This window comes from Anoplolepis gracilipes, chromosome 1 (genome assembly GCF_047496725.1).
Source record: "Anoplolepis gracilipes chromosome 1, ASM4749672v1, whole genome shotgun sequence".
Taxonomy (NCBI): Eukaryota; Metazoa; Arthropoda; class Insecta; order Hymenoptera; family Formicidae; genus Anoplolepis; species Anoplolepis gracilipes.
This window is the reverse complement of record NC_132970.1, coordinates 14,888,042-14,899,707: the sequence shown is the minus strand read 5'-3', so window position 1 is coordinate 14,899,707 and position 11,666 is coordinate 14,888,042. Positions and strand designations below refer to the sequence as shown.

At 32.0% G+C, this 11,666-nt stretch overlaps 3 protein-coding genes across 4 annotated transcripts; 2 read left to right on the top strand and 1 right to left on the bottom strand.

The window, feature by feature from the left end:
* The first annotated feature begins 3,863 nt into the window (after nt 1-3,863).
* Tyrrs-m (Tyrosine--tRNA ligase, mitochondrial) lies at nt 3,864-5,721 on the top strand. Of its 2 annotated transcripts, none has more exons than XM_072904021.1 (3): nt 3,864-4,188; nt 4,340-5,238; nt 5,307-5,721. In XM_072904021.1, exons 1-3 carry the CDS (start codon nt 4,025-4,027, stop codon nt 5,654-5,656), a joined length of 1,413 nt encoding a protein of 470 aa, XP_072760122.1. In that variant the 5' UTR covers nt 3,864-4,024; the 3' UTR covers nt 5,657-5,721. The 2 variants fall into 2 exon arrangements, with proteins under 2 accessions (XP_072760122.1, XP_072760129.1); XM_072904028.1 differs by having other exon boundaries at nt 4,086-4,184.
* A 100-nt stretch (nt 5,722-5,821) lies between these two features.
* On the bottom strand, nt 5,822-7,146 carry LOC140672164 (guanine nucleotide-binding protein subunit beta-like protein 1). Its single transcript, XM_072904061.1, has 4 exons — nt 7,003-7,146; nt 6,646-6,824; nt 6,255-6,585; nt 5,822-6,178 (listed from the first exon to the last, which is right to left on the bottom strand). Exons 1-4 carry the CDS (start codon nt 7,144-7,146, stop codon nt 5,873-5,875), a joined length of 960 nt encoding a protein of 319 aa, XP_072760162.1. The 3' UTR covers nt 5,822-5,872.
* A 473-nt stretch (nt 7,147-7,619) lies between these two features.
* Nucleotides 7,620-11,416, top strand: LOC140672119 (sorting nexin-14). Its single transcript, XM_072903988.1, has 9 exons — nt 7,620-7,752; nt 7,847-8,090; nt 8,217-8,600; nt 8,757-9,069; nt 9,153-9,308; nt 9,380-9,504; nt 9,637-9,695; nt 10,027-10,865; nt 10,932-11,416. Exons 1-9 carry the CDS (start codon nt 7,658-7,660, stop codon nt 11,348-11,350), a joined length of 2,634 nt encoding a protein of 877 aa, XP_072760089.1. The 5' UTR covers nt 7,620-7,657; the 3' UTR covers nt 11,351-11,416.
* The last annotated feature ends 250 nt before the right edge of the window (nt 11,417-11,666 follow it).

Here is an 11,666-nt window from a genome sequence, read left to right as displayed (position 1 = left end):
GTTGTTGAGAGCACGGTCTGTGCTTCGGCAACGGGTTTCGGTCCTAGTCGATTAGAGGTCGGTCGATTGTTGGAATAAATCGTTGATGGGCCCCTTTTCTTGTACCGACGTATCGCATTGAGGACGTCGACTGGAGGATTTAGGTCATGATTTACGCTCAGTAAAGAGGTCCGATCCAGTTGATAAATGTTCAGATTGTTGAACATTCATGAAATGGGTGTTCCTCTTGATCTGTCTACCAGCCCTATGACGTATCATGTGGACTGTCTGTATGATAGACACATATGCTCATCCGAAATCGTGCCTAATGAGTTTGAGTCGGTCTAAAATGCGGAACTGCACGAACGAGAATCGAGCGTACCCCATTCGCGATCGATTCCCTCGATCTTCCGTCCTCTTCCGATTCGGACTTAACTCTTGCTCGGAGTTTGATCGCGCCCGACTTGTCGACTTCAAGTATGATTCTCGTGCGTGATGAAATGGGATTTTCGATCGTTTCGAAATTCAGGAGTGCCGTCAAAGTATCGCGCGTAAAAGTGCGGAAGTGCCGTCCAAACTATCGCGCGTTTTTACTTTCGTACGGTTTAAAATATTGCGCGATTTTATTTTTGTGCCGTTTCAGCAAATTGAAAAAAGTATATCGCGCGTATAAAACAATAGTTCCTGACGTCCCTTACAATCTGAGAGGAGGAGGAGGCCTAGGAGAGGCATCCTGCATCGGCGGAGCAACCCCAGGGTAAATATAATTTGTATATTGTTATTTGTAGATTAATTATTATAAATCACGTATATGATTTAATTCAGTTTATTTAGTTGATTGATTTCAACAAGAGAAACTCAGAGATAAAGACTTTTACATAAATCTTATAAAAGTCTATTTATTTAAAAAATAGTTCTTTTTTTTAATTATATAATTATTCGATATTTATATATCTGCTTATTATTGTACGCATTGAATATAAAATTTGATGAGTACATAATAATAATTTGATGAGTATATATAATAATAAATTCTTGAATATTAATTATTTTAAGCGCTGCTATAATTTATATTTTATATTTGTATGTTACAGACAACGTATAGATTCAATATCAACAACTCCGCTGTTGCGCATCAGTGTCGGTGAGTGATAAAAAGCTTTTATTATATTTTAAAGCAACGGATTTGTGTAGAGATTGTAGATGTAGATTAATAGACTTGTAGATAAAGATGTAGATTGTAGATAAATTCGTTGCTTTATCCCTCGGACGGCGGAATGCATGCATGCCGTACTCTGGGTCAATTTTAAATTATAAAAAAATTTCTTTTTGTACGTATTCCAAGAGAAAATTTTATCTTACATTTTTCATTTACTTTTTTTTTTAACTTTTGTTAAAATAGATATACCATTTGTATATTAAAATTGGAAAAAAAAGAAAAATATTAAAAAAATAAAAATATATGATTTATTCCAGTTTTATGCAAGACATACATGAAATATTTATTTTAATTATATATATTTGATTTTTATAAAACAATTTTAAAGATACAAATGTTTAATGACCCGCCGACAGAGGGATTGATATGCATGCTATTATAATATATTTTACATACACCGAAAAAATTATATTCTCAGCTTAAGAATATTTCATTTAACTTTATAATATATTTCTTTGAAATAAACATTAAGAAGATCTTCTTACAATTAGTTTAAGAGAGAAATCTTCTAAAGAGTACTTTCAGATATTCTTAGCAAGTAAGAATATACTTATATACTGAATAGAATATTTTCTTATCATTATATTATTTAATATTTGAGATTAGGAATTCCAAAAACAAAAAAAAAGCAATTTTACAAAGGGACATTTGCTATTTATTAAAATTTTGACAAGTTAGATATATATAATATATTAATATATACAATAGTTTTAATTTCATTATAAATAAGATGTTTTAAAATATATCTTATTTATAATAAAGTAAAAAATTATTCTTATTTATTAAGAATATCTATTAAGAAGACTTATAAAGTCTACATTTAGAGTACAATTTTTTCGGTATATACATACATGATTATATTTGTTATATATCTTTTGCAACTTTTGACGACTAATGGTACGCATTAAAAAACGATTGTATTATAATATCATACGATCCTAAATGAATATATGTCGTCTTATTTGCCGGTGATAATTATTACCGGCAGTAGAAGAAGTTATTTTTCTTCTTCAATTCTTAGCTCGTAGAAATCGAGTTAAAATAACTATAGCCAGGAGCAACAAAGGTAGGTCCAACTGGCTGGAAAAATATAATACGTGGTCAAATACTGGCCATAATACGCGTAACGAAACCACCCCGCGCCTTCGATACCCTGCTAACACCCGCCGGAAACTGCCGTCCGGCGAATACCAGCCGGACAATGGGCAGAGGCGTAGAGCGCTCATTTTTTAATCATATCCAAGCGCTCTACGAGCCTCGAGCAAAGCGGTCCTTTTCATTCCCGGCCATCTTGTCGGCCATCCGAACGAACCGACGAAACCGCGCCCCGCGAGAAGCCGTCAATCACGATCCACCCGCGGCGGATCCATACTCGAATCGATACGCGCCGGCATAGATCGATCGGTCGAGGCCTTCCGCCCACCGAAGCGCGCACAACCCCGCGACATTCGCCGATTGATATTGATATCGATCGCACAAAAATATGAGTATATTCCAAAGTAAAATGTTACAAAGTTTAGAATTAAATATTACTAATCGTCTACAAGTATGCCAATTGGATAATCGGCATTAATTAACAGTAATTAATAAAGTTTCTTTTCCCGAAATTAATATATCAAACGTCCTGCTCTTAAAATTGTAAATTCAAAGCTGCAAGTAGATGATGATATAAATGAGTCAACTGATGAATAGAATTACAGTAATTAAATAAAATAAAATTATATTACAAATATGTATTTATATATCATATATATATATATATATATATATATATATATATATATATATATATATAGTTACATAAGGGTCTCTTGCAACAATGATCTGGGTTAATTAATTTTGATAAGTAATTTTCCTTTTTTTTTCAAATCACGATTAGTTGTTACAGAAAGTGTCTCGCATCAACTTTTTTATTAGTAATACAAAAATTTATACGATTAAATATTTAGCGGGGACCTTCTTTTAGCTCTAATGCTTTAGTTGTATAAATTAAAATGCTTGTCAAGTAAAAATTAAAACCTTTATTTTTTATTTTATCTTTTTTAAAATAATTTGTAATAAAAATTAATGAAATTTTTACGATTATGACAGCGAACACGATATAATTCGGACAATTTTTACTTAAATAAAATTAAGTGAAAAATTAATTCATTTTTCTCTAATTAAAAAAGTTTTGTATATATACGTATACATACAATATATCTGATTTTTATTTCATTTAATTGAATCTATCGATATCTAATAGTTTATTTATTGTATTTGTAGAACAATATAATACTTTAAATTATTAAATTGTTGAAAGAAAATTTTTTTTTCATATAAAATAAGTTTTAATTTGTAAAATGTAGAATGTAAAAATAGCATTTAATAAAAGAAAAAGAATTACCAAAAATCAAAATATTATTGGCAAAATTAGAATATTGACAATATTTACATGGTTATTTGATATTAAAAGTAAATTATTGCCAGTGTGGAGAAATAATAAATTATTTTTAGGTGAAAGTGAATAAGCAAAATGTGTTAATAAATTTTGTGGACATAGCACGGTTCGCAACCAAAACTGTGCACATTATGTGTTATCCATTGAGAACATTCGTGGACATTGGCTCTGTAGTTCAATGTCCACGTTTTTATGTCCACAGAGGGCGTACGTGGCGTCTCTCACGCTTCTCTCTGGTAGTAGCTGTTGGATCTGTCACGTGTATTATTATTTGAGGTTAAGATTGATTATTTGACAAACATTTCTATATATGTTAACCTGCATATTTTCATCCAAGATATACAAAACAAAGTCTGATTTCTAAAATTAAAAAATAATTATCAATAATGTCACAAATGTATCGTAAAATGAATGCTCGTATTTTATTAAGATTATGTTCTGCTTTCACTCGCACTGATTTTGACAAAACGCGTAGATTTTACTGTAGCAGGAATATATTAAAACTTTATGAGAGAGGCATGTATGAAGATATATTTCCCAAATCCAGTACGTAAGTATATTTTTAAATTATTTTATAATAAAAAAGATGTAATATTAACTTATAAATTTTATATAAAATTACATTTTTTGTATCTTATAATATTCATAAATATATTATTTATATATATATATATATAATTATAAGTATATATCTTTTCCAGGAATGAAATATTAGATTTATTAAATAAATCACCACAGTGTGTCTATGCTGGCTTTGATCCAACAGCAGACAGTTTACATGTTGGTAATTTACTCATCCTAATGAATCTCTTGCATTGGCAGAGAGCAGGACATCAAGTTATAGCCCTGGTAGGAGGAGCTACTGGTTTAATAGGCGATCCTAGTCATAGAAAGAAAGAACGAGCTGAAATGGAAAAATATTTGATCGAGGAAAACTTGAAATCTATTACAAATAATATAGAGACTATATTTAATAATCATCAGAATTATTTTTGGGAAAACAAGCAAAAGTATCTAAAACCGCTGATTGTAGTAAATAATTTGGACTGGTATACAAATGTGAACATCATCGAATTTGTCAGAAGTATTGGGAAATATTTTAGAATGGGTACAATGCTGGGCAGGTCCTCTGTCCAGTCGCGATTAAACTCTGATGAGGGGATGAGTTTTACCGAATTCACTTACCAAGTATTCCAAGCATATGATTGGTTTCAGTTGATGAAAAAATATAAATGTCGTTTCCAAATCGGCGGAAGTGATCAAATGGGTAATATTATGTCCGGATATGATCTAATCACAAAAACTGGAAAGGAAGAAGTTTATGGTATAACGTTACCACTCATAACAGCTGAAGGTGGAAAGAAATTTGGGAAATCTCTTTTGAACGCAGTATGGTTATCTCCAACAAAATCTTCGAGCTTTCAATTATATCAGTATTTTATTAGAACTAAAGATTCTGACATTGAAAAGTTCTTGAAATTGTTTACATTTATATCATTAAATAAAATTACTGAGATTGTGGATGATCATATGAAAAATCCAGAAGATAGAAGAGCACAAAAATTGTTGGCAGAGCAAGTTACACTTTTAGTACATGGAGGTAAATTTTAATAAATAATATTATCATTATATATTATTAATAATCATTTATTACGATTTTTCTTACAGAGGAAGGATTGTTGGCTGCAAAGCGTGCATCTGCAGCACTGTATGATAAATCGATTGAATCTTTTGTAAGAATGAATGCATCAGAATTGGCAGATGTGTTTGAACATGCAACCATAGTGGATATATTGTCCGAGCCGGGACTCACTATATATGATCTAGCCAGGAGAGCAAAATGTTTCAAGACCGATCATGATGCGCAACGAATCATAACAGCAGGCGGATTTTACGTAAATCATCAAAAAATAACTAATTTAAATGAGGTGGTTGTACCTGGCATTCACATACTAAGTAATAATTTATCGTTACTTAGAGTTGGCAAAAAAACGTATCATATAATCCGATGGCAATGATGATATTACAAAAGACACATGTACATATGTATAATAAATAAAATACTTTAGTATTTGAAAAATAATGTAATAATGGTCATAAAAAATGCAGAAATTTTTTCCTTATCACGAAAGATATGTTTATGAGAAGGGATAACTCTTTTAAAATAATATATAAAAAGTTTATATGTTTTACATAAATATGCATTTATATACATATATACACATTTATAATTCCTAATTATATATGTCCCACATCGATATATAACCATCTTTGCCAGTCACTGCCATTAAACACTCGGTATCATACGTCTCGACTTCACGTTGCGAGTAAACAATATCGTATATACTCTCTTTGTGTTCTCTTAATATCGCAAGTGGCCGCAATTTTTTCCAAGAGAACAATCTGACACATCCATCCCAGCAGCCAGCTGTGACAAATTTTTTATCCGGTCTTATAGAAAGGACAGATACGCCAGGAACATGCTCCAATAATATTGTAGATTTGTGGGATAACGTATGATTTGGCAACATTTTAAAAATCTAAAAATTTATAAATGTAATTTTTATCCTGTACATTGTACTTTTTTTTTTTATATATACATGTTACTAGTAATACCTCCAACTTGTCTGATGCACTCCCAAGGATGCCCTGCATCAAAGAAACATCGAAATCAAAGGTCATTGGATATTGCTCTACAGTGAGAGAGCTGAGAACGTCATTCTTTTTCATATCCCATAACAATAATTGCCCACCTTCGTAGGCGACCAGAATCAAATCACTTATATCCAATGGTTTCATCGCCATTATTGTACCCAATTTATCATTGTAGGGCAGTTTGGATGGATCTAATGTCGAGTCAATGTTAAACGTTTTCAACGATAATATTCCTACCATTGAGGAATCAAGTGGAACTAATACTGCATTCTTCTCAGGCAATAATTGAGATCTATAATGGGAATTTTTATTATCAACTTCAACAAACTTTCATGTTTTTTAATATACCTGCCTGCAAAAACTGCAATATTTATAATTAATGCTCCTATTCAATAACCAATTGGATTCATTTGCTTTATATACATCAATTACACCATGTCTTCGTTGTACTATTAAATCATTTTGATTAGTTCTGTGGAAGTTAAAGCAGGGACTGTCTCCATCCGAGAATTGACTTTTTATTCTGTTTGTCTACAATATAATAATAAAAAAATCAATTATAATCATTGCTTCTTTTAAACAAATTTCAATTCTTTAAATTTATATTAAAAATATTTTCTTATAAATGAATAAATCGTAATTATTTAAATTCAATTATTAAAATTATGAAAAAAAAAGAATTAGCAAAAATTGCAGAAAAAATATTTACTTTCAAATCCCAAATGTGAACTGTGCCTTTTCCATCGCCAGCATAGAGATGCTCTACATCAGAATCAATCCAAAATAGCAAACTGTGTACATTTTCATCCATGTTACCGCGCAATAGAAATTTTGGGTCCGGAGGAGCAGGCATTTCGTAGTCTTATTTCCTTTCTTTAAAATATCATAAAACATGAGAGATTATCGTGTATATAATGACAAATAACAACAACGTAATAATGCATCGAACTCGCTATAATAGGTTATTCTGGATCAAAGAAGGGAGGGGGAACATCAAAAGAAATCTGATCTGATTGAATTCTAGTGAATCATTGCCTGAAAATGAAATAAGATCGATTCATTACATGTGATCCTTTATTATCATTCGCAAACATTTTATTGTATAAATTGTAACTGTCTTTTAAATCATACACACACACACATCAAGCACTATGAACGGAATCGCTCGAACTGTCAACAACTGTCAAATGTGATTAAAAAGACATATAATTCCGATAATTTTCAATAAGTGCCTCAACGAGTATTACGATAAATGTATTTAGTTGAAAATGGCTTTGTGTCAAATGTGAAAATGCTTTATTAACCAAACTGTTTCTTTTGGTTATATTATACCTATATCAAATTCAGTAGCAAAAGAAATATATATGTTATTCAACATCAAAGAAAAAATGCACTTGTTTAATGTCGCAATATTGGCGATCATTTTACTTATCGCATTTATTATCATTGTCTTTAACAGGTAGATATAACTTAATTTTTTCTCAATAATATTATAAATTACATATAAGAGCAATTACTGTCTAATCATCTTAATTACTCTAATCTTTTCACAGCTTTGTTTGGGTGTTTATTGTGGCCAGTATTTATGCACTTAGCAGTTTTTATGCTGTTCAATTAATACAGCGCATTGATAATTTATTAGTGAGATTTAATATTACAAGTGACAAATTTATTAGAAAATTTGAAATCAAGGATTCATGCAGTGTTTGTAGTAATAATACCTGCAAAAGGCACAAGTTATTGCCTCATTCGACAAAGATCAAAGTCCCAAAGGATTTTGATCATGCATTAGAACAGGTAATTAAAATCGTTGTATTAATAAGAAAACCATTATTTTGTGATTTACATGTTACATATTTTATTTGTATATATGTTACATAATTATATATGTTGATAATATACATAAAAATATGTAATTTGTAGCTTTTAGAAGAGGTACTGCAACTTTACATCTGCACATGGTACTCTGATTTTTCGACGAATGAAGCTTTTATACAACAGTTGCGTTTAGCTATAACTACTGCAGCGAAAAATATCGCTATGAGATTATTACGTGCAGATACAGCAGGCATCACGTTCACCGATTTGATTCCCTTGGCCATACAACATGCTCAAGATTGGAATACAATTCTTAAAAAATCAAAATTGGATGTTAAAACTCCACAGGAGTATGTTGGAAATTATCTGAGTTCTAAGATTCATCCAGCTGCTTACTCAAGAGAAGCTGAATTGAATTATTTACGAGGATTAATCACTGCACTACTGCCACACTTGTTACCCGCCATACATGTCTCAACGAATAACAAAGTATAATGTTATTTTGAGATTTATTTTTATACATGAATTATTTAAAAAGTTTATATATTTAAAGAGAAGAAAGTAAGAGGAGAGAGAGAAGTGAGAGTTGATTATAATCAAATGTTTTTTCAATACATATATATGTATATATATATTTTTTTTTAGGTGATAATAAGGGAAATTTTGGCTCATTGGGTGCTACTACCAGCTATTGACGCACTTGCAGATCCAGAAAATATAAATATGTTGGTGACATTATCTACTCACCGTGAGACATCTCTATCTAATGCAGCAAAGACTGTTAATGTACCGATGCTGCAATCTTGGGTGACAGCAATGCATTCACATACTATTGTGCATAATTGTTTCAAGCCATCTTTAAATGAAGTCTTGAGCGATCCTGAACTGTTATATATGTTTATGCAACACATCAAAGAATCAGGGCCCATGAATCTTCTTCAATTTTGTTTAGATATTGGTACATACAACTCTTTTGATATGTTATATATTACAAATTTTAACAGATAACATTTATAATTTATATCACCTACTGTTTTTCAGATGATCTCAGTAAACGTATGTTGAATCCAGAAATGTCATCTAGTGCTGAAAAAAGCTTGTACATAGATGTTCGAAATTTGTACACAGTATATCTTGATCCCGATGGCCTAGAATATTTGTATTTACCATTACATATATCGAAGGGCATACGGCAAAGTTCGTAATTTGTTGAATAATTTTTGTTTCAAATATTATTAGATGGATATACGTATATGCGTTTATTTCAGTATTGGAAGGTGGACCAGAAAAAATCCAAGAACTACGAACATCACGACCTTTCTATCAAGCTCATCAAGAAGCACACGCGCTCTTAGAAAGTACCTGTCTGCCGTCATTCCATCATAGCTATCAGGTGAATACGTTTTGCAATTTATTTTCATCTATTTATTTTTCTATTATTGTTAATTCACCTCCTAAATATTTAATCTTCAATAGTTAAAAAATTAATGAAATTTTATTTTAAAAAGCAATCTTCGTGTTTCAGTTATATAAACTTTTATGTGGTCACTTAGTATCTGAACAAGCAAAAGCCACTGCAGCTAAGTAAGTATGCTTCTAAATAAACACACATTTTTAATCGAGTTTAAATTCTTTAGAAATATTTTTTAATTTTGTGTCACCTGGTTTGCAATTTATACATCTTTTATGACAATGTACTCTGTTATAATTATCTTCATGTAAGTTATAATATTCTAATTTATATAAAGATAGTAGAAATGATAATAATTTTCTAATAATATTTTCTTGAATGCAAATGAAAATAAGACACTTATTAAAATTTTTAAACATAGTTTATGCGCGTTAGCTTTTACAATAACATTTTTTAATTTATAATGAATCCTGTAAGAGTATACATATATTCATTTACAATTAGTACGAGCGGAAGTTCATCTCTCTCTACGCGGTCCAGCAATCAACCGGGCAGGATGGATGGTGTTTCACGTACAACGATCGACGGTACCTCGTTTCCTCTGCAACATATCTATCCGGTCGAGGAAGTGGATTGTACGTCTCGAGTGTACAATGAGATCAAGAACTTTGGCGATAAGTCTCATCGCGACTTGACGACGTGGCGAGTCGCTATCCCACACGTAGACGGTGGTGGCACGCAACCAGTGTACATGATTGCCGTCCACAGCGTGGCGGAGGCCAAATCGTGGACGGTCCTACGTCAAGATCAAGATTTCTACACGCTACGGACGCGACTCACCGAGTTCCACGGCGACAAGGAGCTGAACGACTCGCCGTTATCGTCGCGCAAAAATCCTCATTTGCCTGTCGCTGCTAATCGTCAACGTTACGAAGAGTTTCTGCAGAGGCTACTGTCTAAGCCGATGTTGAGAAGCAGTGAACTCCTTTATACATTTCTCACAACACCAAATCTGAAACCGTACATTGCCAACTACAGCACACCTGATATCGGAATCCTCTATCAGAGCATGACCTACAAATTACGAAAGGAGAAGGGACAACACCTCGACAAATTTATGAACACTTTTCTGGCATCTACGAATACAAAATACGAATATATGGATATGGGTGTCGAACCGTTGAGCGAGCAAAATCTCGATGAGGCAGAAAACCAGGGTAGAAATCTATTGAACGGGGTATTTGGCAATAATCTGAATCTATCTGTCGACTTGCAAAATGTTCCGTACAACCTACCGCAGCGTGATCATGTAAAAGGGGCAAGTTTATGCGTTGTGGAAGCTGGTAAGTTAAAATATTTTTCACATCTGCGTTGCAAAAGACCAAACGTCAATGTTGATTTTATTACAGTGGATGGTTTATTAGATATGCCTCCAAATATTTCGCAACTTCTTTGGATGTTTGCCTCTTTATCGCGCAAAAGGTTGGATCCCGTTGTGAACGCAATGTTCTACAACATGCTGATCAAGCTTCTGAGTGATGGCCGTGCTTCTATCGTCGTCAAGCTTTTACACGCGAAAATAACAGGCAGAAATTACGTAAAAGACTTCTCTTCGCAAGCAAGATGTCGAGATTATTACGAAACCGCCAAAGAAGGGTTGTATTCCTTGTTACCATGGTGGCTAATGCTAGTGGGATACTCCAAGCCTTGGAACAATTTGATGGATTCCCTATTAGATCCTTTACAAAATGCACCGTTTAATAAACATCTGGCATACTTTCTGCTGGATCATATCTTGGTAAATCTTTTCCCGGAAGTAACAGTGTAGTATGCTTTAGCAAGAACAAACAATTGTATATATAATTCTAATAAAACAGCTCGCACAAATATATAATGATATATGTAGTACATATAATTTCGCGTAAGGATTCTTATTGAGATTTATAGGATCTTTATGTATTTGAAGAAATAAGCAAACATATCTTTGAGAAGATCAATAGCGTAATTATTATAATATTAAATAATAAAAATTGATTTAATACAAAATAAATAATTTTGATAATTGAATAAAAATAAAACGGGCGTATTTTCTTAATCGATAAAAATAAATTTTGATTTATCAGTAGGCGATAAAGTTACTCTCT

Coding starts and splice junctions, on each gene's coding strand:
- Tyrrs-m (XM_072904021.1), top strand. CDS start 4,025: ATGTCACAAATGTATCGTAAAATGAATGCTCGTATTTTATTAAGATTA. Junction 4,189..4,339: donor ATATTTCCCAAATCCAGTAC/GTAAGTATATTT, acceptor TATCTTTTCCAG/GAATGAAATATTAGATTTAT. Junction 5,239..5,306: donor TACACTTTTAGTACATGGAG/GTAAATTTTAAT, acceptor TTTTTCTTACAG/AGGAAGGATTGTTGGCTGCA.
- LOC140672164 (XM_072904061.1), bottom strand. CDS start 7,146: ATGCCTGCTCCTCCGGACCCAAAATTTCTATTGCGCGGTAACATGGAT. Junction 6,825..7,002: donor TTCACATTTGGGATTTGAAA/GTAAATATTTTT, acceptor ATTATATTGTAG/ACAAACAGAATAAAAAGTCA. Junction 6,179..6,254: donor GTGCATCAGACAAGTTGGAG/GTATTACTAGTA, acceptor ATAAATTTTTAG/ATTTTTAAAATGTTGCCAAA.
- LOC140672119 (XM_072903988.1), top strand. CDS start 7,658: ATGTTATTCAACATCAAAGAAAAAATGCACTTGTTTAATGTCGCAATA. Junction 9,070..9,152: donor TCAATTTTGTTTAGATATTG/GTACATACAACT, acceptor ACTGTTTTTCAG/ATGATCTCAGTAAACGTATG. Junction 9,696..10,026: donor GCAAAAGCCACTGCAGCTAA/GTAAGTATGCTT, acceptor ATTTACAATTAG/TACGAGCGGAAGTTCATCTC.